The sequence below is a fragment of the Urtica dioica genome, chromosome 12, assembly GCF_054948205.1.
Source record: "Urtica dioica subsp. dioica isolate 48M chromosome 12, U.dioica_male_clone48M_v1_H2, whole genome shotgun sequence".
NCBI lineage: Eukaryota > Viridiplantae > Streptophyta > Magnoliopsida > Rosales > Urticaceae > Urtica > Urtica dioica.
Window position 1 is genome coordinate 13,543,574 of NC_142767.1, and position 8,528 is coordinate 13,552,101.

Below are 8,528 nucleotides of genomic sequence, written 5' to 3' on the forward strand. Positions count from 1 at the left end.
TTTTAGGGCCGGCTAGGTATCTAGCCCAAATTGACCACCACTATTAAAATTCTAGCCCAACTATCATAAAATTTAAGTGACTAGCCCAATTCACAACCAAACATTATAATATTCCAATACTACCCTTGATTCAAATTCCAATACACCGCCAAACACAAATCGATACCCTCATTCGAAACTCAAACTCTCAGCCAAACAGACTTTCTTTTCCCCTCATTCGCGCGAACACTGAACCTTCAATCCCTCGGGCGATTTCGAATCCGTCGATCTCTCCACTTCCGAGCCGACGAAGAAAAAATGGTGAGTAACTCAACCTTCAATCTCTACATTTACAGCGCCGACGAAGTAAATAGGTTAGTAAATATTATTGTCAGTTCGTCGCCAAATCTGAGCATATCTGAAACCCTAGACGTCATTTTGGATCAATTTTGTGTTAGATTAACCATAAAAATTGTTAATATGATTTACTATTTGATTTACGGTCTTATTTACCATCTGATTTACTGTCCTTTATTAACTATGATCAATTTTGTGTTAGATTAACCGTAAAAATTGTTAATATGATTTACTATTTGATTTACGGTCTTATTTACCATCTGATTTACTGTTAATTGAAAATGTTAAACCAATTACTGTCTGATTGAGTGATTTACTGTCTAATTTACCATCTGATTTACTGTCCTTTATTAACTATGATTAAGCAATGCTTAATATGATTTAGTACCTGATATTACTATGATTTACGTAATGGTTAATATAATTTACTGAATGATTTACTATCAATGGTGTTTAACATTTCCTGTAGGGATGGGAATACGTGTTGGATAACAAATGGTGGGATCCAAGCAAAAAAATAGTCAACCATACAAAGTTGGAAGATACCAGTCATATCTTCCAAGCACTAAGCGAAGAACAACTAGAGATGTTCGGAGATAGTATCTTCGGTCAATTATTGCTTGTTCGTCAAATACCCAATGACAACAAAACGCACTCTACTTATCCGTCAAGGATAGTGCACCAGTTGATACTTCGACAATGCATCAACACCGACTACACCGTTAGGAAGGGTGATAATAAGGTGACTTTATAAACAACATATGTGATTTAGTATATGCTTTTACTATGATTTACCTAATGGTTAATATAATTTACTGAATGATTTACTATCTGTGAATGATTTACTTAATGGCAAGGTGACTCCGCATGAAGCTTGGTTCAAGATCAACAACCATGTTGTCAAATTCGGTTTGTCGGAATTCGCTCTTATGACGGGACTGAATTGTCGAGAATTCACTCCGGATGAGCTCGAAGAACACAACCGTGCAAGAGATTATACTCCGAAATCTATGTTTGCTAACAAATTTTTCAAGAAGATGAAAAAAGTGTCTACCCTTGAAGTGGTAGCCGCATTTTTAGGAGCCAGGGACGCAACGAACAATGAGAAGGTAATGTTGGCCAAATTGGTGTTTTTGGAGACAATCTTGCTGCCAAAACAAGAAAGGAGTAGCATCAACACTCGACACCTTGATATAGCCGACAACTCCGAAACATTTGACAACTATCCATGGGGGAGAGTGAGCTACGAGAAGCTTATAGAGTCGATCACAAATTGTGGTGATTCACTTCAAAAAATCACCACAGGATATGGTGTGCACGGATTCTCGCATGCTTTAGTTGCATGGGCGTATGAAATCCTTCCCTCTCTTGCCGAAAATCAATATGGAATCTGCCGTAATCCAAACGCAACTCCGCGTATCCTTCGCTGGCAGTTTTTGTATCAGGGCAGATTCAACTCCAAAGGGCTTGTGGAGAATGTATTTGAAAACAGCAAGGTAAATAATATTTACCGTGACAGTTAATATTATTAACTATTATAAAATACATATATGACAAACGTGTTTTGTTTTTTAATCTGGTTGATTACAGGTTGTTGTTAAAGAAATTGTTCTAAGCGAAATGGAAAAGAAGGCACAATACATGGCGCCGTTTATTTCTCAAGATGCTAATGTTGAGGATGTACCTTCTTCAAGCACACACAAGGACTCTCCAAACAATAGTGCAAGAACAAGGGTACCGCCAACCTTTCCACAAACGGAAAACAGGGACAATGTTGCATTTATGACAATGTTGAACAAGGTATGTATTTTAATAGTTAATCAAATTTACCTCTAAGAAAATTTTAGTGAGTTAATCATATTTAGATGATCATGTTAATTTTGAAATCGTTGAACAAGGTTGCAAAATTGGAAAAGGGCCAATCAAAGTTGAAGAGGCAACTCAAGAAAGGCCAAAATCAATTTGAGGTTCAATTTGCTCAGATTAAAAAACAACTTGATGAAATACTAAAAGTTGTGTCGTCAAGCAAGAGCAAGGATGCAAGCGACCAATCTTTGGGAGACATCAACGCGGATCATGAATTCTCAGCTCATGTCGAAGCTGCGCATACCGAAAACATAACGGTTCTCATAAATATTTACTGTATATAATAAAACTGTGAAGGTTAATACAATTTACTGTGCAGGTTAATCTTATTTACTGAAAATGTTTGTTCAATTAACACAGGAAAACGTGGTCGATGGTAACGCATGGACATTTCAAGAACCAATTCAAGAAGTTGTGGAGAAAGAGAGCATGTTTGGGGAAGCAACAACCAACTTGCCCTCGAACATTGTCGAGATCACCGTTGCTAAAGTCATAGACTCCCAAACTGAAAAGGTGCATTGGAAATAATCTAATTTACTGTTCCAGTTAATATGATTAACTGTTGGAATTTTTTTGTTTAATATATACAGGAAAATGAGAACGAAAGCAACGAAGGGATGATTTCCATTCCAATTGTGGTGGCTGTTGAAAAGGAGAGCACAGGTGGGTCACCATCGATAGGTTGTGATAAAAACATGGTGGAGATCATCATTGACGAAGTGGCAGTGATCCAGACCGTAGAGGTAACCGTATGTATTAAGTTAATCTGATTTACTCTAAAGGTAAATATTATTTACCATGTCATATTTGTTTAATTACCTTTGGGTGATAACTTTGATAAACATGAAATTGATGGCGATACCAACAAAGGGACATGTGTGAATGAAATATCAGAGATTGACAAGAAAAGCACCAATAATATGGAGATTCGATCAAAGAGGAAGAATGATGATGAACAAGTAAATATCAAATTAAGATCAGATTTGCAAAGCTACACATATTTATGCAATCAATTTGTTTTTGCAGCAAGAAAATGCAATGGAACCCGAGGACAAACAGGAGCAGCCAAGAAGAGCAAGTAAACGAACTAAAGGGAAAGCAATAGCTACAAACTGTGAACAACAAGAACAGAATGCTGCAGGAATACTGGAGAAGAAGAGGGAGCGTAAACCAAGCAGCAAAACTACAACGCCATATACAACAGCTTTCGGGTCCGCGGCAGAGAAACCGAAGAAAAAAGACAAAGACGAGGAGCAAATAGTGGATGATGATGCAGATTATCCGTCGTTTAACCTCCATTTATCCCAAGTGTTTCGGAAGGATGGAAAATGATCGAGTATACCGATCATTATACAAAACATTATAAAGTCTTTTGCTTGTGTTTGATTATCAAGATATCAATTCACTTAGACAGTTAATGCTATTAGCCATTGAGCTCTTTTGTTTAACAATTGTACATGGTTTTGTACCAAGTTTTATGTAAGTAAATAATATTAACCCTGATAGTTAATTGTATTAACCATTTCCAAAAATTAACAAACTTTACTATAATGGTTCGATAGTCTTATACAGTAAATGCTATTAGCCATTGAGCTCTTTTGTTTAACAATTGTACATGGTTTTGTACCAAGTTTCATGTAAGTAAATAATATTAACCCTGATAGTTAATTGTATTAACCATTTCCAAAAATTAACAAACCATTGTACAACTGAATGAATCCATAAAGCTCTACAATATAATATGGAAAATATCAAATGATTAAGAAATTCCATATCAACAAGTTCAAAAATCAACTTAATTGGACATCAATGTAGATAATTTGTGTACTAAAATTTAGTCCATTAGACACGTTCGCTTGTTGTGGCCATTTCGTCCACATTTTCCGCAGTGTAGCTTTTTCAAATTCTCCGAAGCTGATTTGTATCTTGCCTTCTTCGGCCTCCCAGCCTTTGCCCTACTATTCGGAGCTTTAATTGAGTCTTTATGATCTTGGGGGACATTCCATCGCGACCTATCTTCGATTGGGTACAAGCTTCCAGCATAAGTCGCTGCAAAATATTCTCTGGTATAATAAGGGGATACAAAAGACAGAGGATTCAATTTTTTCTTCCACATAGCAGCTATAGCATGAGAACAAGGGAACTCGTCCAATTGCCAATAGTAACACGTGCATGTTCTATTAGCTAAATTTACAGTTTCGTTTACTCTGTTATCAACCACTTCGAGATCATGCATGTTTATGGGTATGACCTGCAAGTAATAAATATAATAATTAACAAACAAAGGAAAGTAATTAATATCAGCTTGTATAGAAAATGACAGATATTCTGTTAGTAAATATTATTTCCGTAGTAGTAAATAATATTTACTATAAATATTTGTGACTGATCTTACAAAAGCAAAGGTACTGCAAAGGTACGCTAGTAATAAACTCACCGACATACAGCGAGCATTGTCCTCATTTGTCAACAAAATCTCAAAAGCTTTAGGAGTAAGAGATGTCGTCATAGAATTCCCAAAATCAGTGCGCTAAAAAAACCATTTCTGGAGTATATTTCTAAGCTCAATAATCAATTCTGAAACAGGCCAACCCCTTGCTTCTTTCAATCTAGAATTCATCGATTCTGAGATATTGGTTGTCATCAAATCGTAGCGCCGTCCAGGGAAGAGCGAACGAGACCATTTCTTTGGATCCGCATCCTCTAAATATTTCTTGATGCGAGGATCAATTTTGTTCAAGAGACTCAAATATTTCTCATACTCGGACACCGTATACGCCTTTGCACACCTTATGAAAAAGGGTTCAATTGCACCATGATGAAAATTAACCTTTAAGTTGCTCAATAGGTGTTGCATACACGCTGCAATTTTTGCTTCAGGAAATACACTAGAAACAGCCTTCGCGATCGATTTATGCCTATCCGAAATGACGACCATCGACTCACGCACGCCTATGGCCTCTTTCAACTTGAGAAAGAACCACTCCCACGACAAGTCATTTTCTGAATCAACTATGGCATATCCTATCGGAAATATATGGTTATTCCCATCCATTACCGAAGCAATAAGCAAACTGCCGCCATACTTCGTTTTTAGATGGGTTCCGTCAACCGAGATTACAGGTCGACAATATTTCCAACCCGAGATTGATGCTCCAAATGCTATGAAAAAATACATGAATTCTCCAATCGAATTGACATAATAATCTGTAAATGTACCTAACAAACCAAGAGTAAATCTATTAGTTAATCTGATTAACTATTGTGTCAATATTATTTACTGTACAACCACGAGATACATATTGATATAGATGAAGAAGCTACCTGGATTCTTGGACTTCATCATATCTCCAATGTAAGGAAGCAAAGAATAAGCCTCCTTCGGGCAGCCTCTTATCTCCTTAAGGGCCATATGACGGGATTTCCATGCCTTGTAATAGGAAATATCGACTTGTAAGTCCGCCTTTGCTGTTGAAATGATGTCTTTTGGAGTAATGTGATCAGCACATACTTTCTCTAAATTACTTTTTAAGCAATGGTTAATCAGAGATGATGATGCTTGTCGATGATCATTAGACACTATATTCAATCGATGGTCAATCGTGTGCACGTTCGAATATTTACGTACGGTCCAAAAGCCCATATCTTTAGACGAGACAGCGTTCATCATCCACTTGCAAGAACTAACAGAGCAAATCAGATTGTAGCGAGTCGTAGATGACCTAGCAACTTTAAACTCAAAGTTGTTTGAAATAGCCAATAATTGCATGACTTTGATCATGTGTTCTTTCTTCATGAAAATTGAACCCTCGCCAAAGACTAATGATGATGTAAATTTATCAAAATTTACATCATCAACGATAGTTAGAGCTTTGGAAAAGCCAGCTACAATAAAGAATACGTTAATCAGTGAAAATTTACTATAATGGTTCGATAGTAAATAATATTTACCAATCGCCCTTCGATGGTAAATAATATTTACCAGATGAAAAAACCAACGTACCTGTCTCAGATTTGGCCAATTCCATGCTTCAAATATAGACACACAGAATATATATTCCAACGAAGTCGATTCTGAACAATATAAGAACAATATATGAAAATCTCAAATCGATGATCCTAAATATGTATTCCAACGACGCCATTTCAATGATCCTGGTTGTATAATCATGGAATCCATTAAAAAAAAGCTAATACAAACCTGTAGAAGAAATAGGAAACGCAAATCCAAGGAAGAAACTAGAAATCGCTGCCGTGAGATGCAAATCGCCTATTCTCTTCTCGTGCCGTGCTTTGGAAGAAAAAAATTGCCGTGATCGGAGAACGAAATGAGGAAGAGAGCACTTAAAACAGTTTAAAACAGTTTAAATGAAGGGTAATTTTGGCAGAATGAAAAATATGGGCTATTGCCCTAAATAAATAGATAGTTGGGCTATAATTTAAAAGCCACCTCTATAAGGAGGCTAATTGTTTACAAATCTCTAAATTTTATATATATACTAAATTTTCATGAATATGGTCTCTTTTTATTATAATTAAACATAAAACGATAAAAAAAATAGAAAATTAAAACAAATGTGGACAAATTTATTGCGTTGATGTCACTTGATAAATCATCTCTTCAATCATTAATTATATATTGCGAGTTTGAATTATACATATTTTTATGTAGTAAATCGAAGAAAAAATGAATCACTCAAATAATAATATAATAAACAACAACAATAATAATTACAAAAAAAAAAAAAAAGAGAAACTATAGGCTCGAATATTGGATATTAAATGTACAATTAGTTGGCTCGGAAGCTTAATAAGTGAAGAAATTAAAATAGCAATAGCTTATAAGAAGAATATTGGATCCTTATTCTTGAGAAGGCTAATAGTTATAGACTTTATGGTGCTTTCGAGATCCCGTGTATTGTGGAAGACACGTCTACCTCTTCATCCGATTTTGCGTAGTGATTGGTAACATATCTTCGTTTGACCGAGCTTGATATTCTAGTGAAACTAGGTCACCTTTGACTATTGTCCCGAGCTCGAGCACGCGATTGAGACAATACGACAAATATCGGAAATAGCCTAAACTTTTATAGCTGAAAATGGTCACGACAAGTCGCGGCTATTTAGCCGCGACATTTGAGGTTATAGCCACGATAAGTCGAGGCTAATTCTAATTTCATTTTCATTTATGCAGCCAACTCTTTGCGCTTAATATTTGGGGATATTTTTCAATATTCTTTCTTCTAGCTTCCTTTCTTTCTCACTTAATAAACTCTCTATCTCTCTCTCTCTCAAATCACCACACGACCACCACTCCGCCAAGCAACCACGACAACCACTACCGATACCACGCTCCACCACCGCGACCTCACACCACCACAACCTCACACCACCACCTAACCAACACCAACTTCGCTAAACCTAAATCTCCAGACCACCATCACCGCAAAAATCACCATGAAAACCACCCAAATTAGTCCGACCACCGCTAAACACATCATGACCGTTAAAAGCCCCAAATTTCGCAAAGCCCTAGAAATTCGACCACCCCTGAATCGAGGAACTCTGACCACCGCCGCCGCTCAGACCACCACCACCAGTCGCTCAGGTTCACTCACTCTCTCTATAGCCTTATTTCTTCTCTTTTACGCGCCCTCTTAATCTCTTTATCTTCGTTTCTCCCTCGAAACATATGGTGAGTCTATATGTGTGTGTGTGGTATGCATATGTTCGTGCTTTGTGTTATCTTCGTGTGTTTTATTATGTCGTGTCTCTGAGTGTATGCGTATTTATTTTCAAGCTGTTGTCCATGATTGTGTCCGTGTGTGCATGATTGAGCCGTTGTCAGATCAACGAGCCTGTTTACGAGCCAACGTCCCGATCATGACCTTGTCTGTGTATGTGTGTTTATTTGTTGTTTAAGTGTGTGTGTCTGTGAGTGTATGTAGGTGTGCGTGTATTATGTGATGAGTGTGTGTGTAGGTGTTTGTGTATTGTGTGATGTGTGTGCGTTTGTTATGATGGTTGTGTGATATGTGTGTGTGTGTTATGATGGTTGTGTGATGTGTGTGTGTGTGTGTGTGTGTGTGTGTGTGTTCTCTCATTGCAGCCTCATTTCAAGTCTGTGTGTAGTGTGTGTATCGATTTGATTTGTTGTGTGTGCACTGATCTATGTTGTTACGTTGAGTTGGCTGTTTTTGTTTTGACAATGTTGTTGTTTCTCATGATGTTGGAAATATCAGTCTTCTACATGAGACATCTGCTTTACACGTTAGTACAGTGACGTGAAATTTTGCAGACATGCTTTTTATTTTATATGCTTCCGC

General features: G+C 36.9%; 3 protein-coding genes across 3 annotated transcripts; 2 read left to right on the top strand and 1 right to left on the bottom strand.

The window, feature by feature from the left end:
* The first annotated feature begins 1,265 nt into the window (after positions 1–1,265).
* On the top strand, positions 1,266–2,972 carry LOC149379295 (uncharacterized). The gene is made up of 5 exons (XM_089603984.1): positions 1,266–1,832; positions 1,927–2,136; positions 2,235–2,459; positions 2,563–2,715; positions 2,793–2,972. Exons 1-5 carry the CDS (start codon positions 1,266–1,268, stop codon positions 2,970–2,972), a joined length of 1,335 nt encoding a protein of 444 aa, XP_089460110.1.
* Positions 2,973–3,114: 142 nt separating this feature from the next.
* LOC149379296 (uncharacterized) lies at positions 3,115–3,625 on the top strand. The gene is made up of 2 exons (XM_089602249.1): positions 3,115–3,161; positions 3,229–3,625. The coding sequence occupies exons 1-2, from the start codon at positions 3,123–3,125 to the stop codon at positions 3,532–3,534; spliced, it is 345 nt and encodes a 114-aa protein (XP_089458375.1). The 5' UTR covers positions 3,115–3,122; the 3' UTR covers positions 3,535–3,625.
* Positions 3,626–4,036: 411 nt separating this feature from the next.
* Positions 4,037–5,983, bottom strand: LOC149379297 (protein FAR1-RELATED SEQUENCE 5-like). The gene is made up of 3 exons (XM_089603985.1): positions 5,527–5,983; positions 4,787–5,421; positions 4,037–4,453 (listed from the first exon to the last, which is right to left on the bottom strand). The coding sequence occupies exons 1-3, from the start codon at positions 5,981–5,983 to the stop codon at positions 4,037–4,039; spliced, it is 1,509 nt and encodes a 502-aa protein (XP_089460111.1).
* Between the last annotated feature and the right edge of the window lie 2,545 nt (positions 5,984–8,528).

What these genes read in the sequence shown, in the direction of transcription:
- LOC149379295 (XM_089603984.1), top strand. Translation starts at nt 1,266, where the DNA reads ATGACGGGACTGAATTGTCGAGAATTCACTCCGGATGAGCTCGAAGAA. An exon ending in TTATGACAATGTTGAACAAG is followed by an intron (nt 2,137 to 2,234) that starts GTATGTATTTTA and finishes TCGTTGAACAAG; the next exon opens with GTTGCAAAATTGGAAAAGGG. An exon ending in TAGACTCCCAAACTGAAAAG is followed by an intron (nt 2,716 to 2,792) that starts GTGCATTGGAAA and finishes TAATATATACAG; the next exon opens with GAAAATGAGAACGAAAGCAA.
- LOC149379296 (XM_089602249.1), top strand. Translation starts at nt 3,123, where the DNA reads ATGGAGATTCGATCAAAGAGGAAGAATGATGATGAACAA. An exon ending in GGAAGAATGATGATGAACAA is followed by an intron (nt 3,162 to 3,228) that starts GTAAATATCAAA and finishes TTGTTTTTGCAG; the next exon opens with CAAGAAAATGCAATGGAACC.
- LOC149379297 (XM_089603985.1), bottom strand. Translation starts at nt 5,983, where the DNA reads ATGATCAAAGTCATGCAATTATTGGCTATTTCAAACAACTTTGAGTTT. An exon ending in GATGAAGTCCAAGAATCCAG is followed by an intron (nt 5,422 to 5,526) that starts GTAGCTTCTTCA and finishes TTGGTTTGTTAG; the next exon opens with GTACATTTACAGATTATTAT. An exon ending in AAGAAGCAAGGGGTTGGCCT is followed by an intron (nt 4,454 to 4,786) that starts GTTTCAGAATTG and finishes TATTACTTGCAG; the next exon opens with GTCATACCCATAAACATGCA.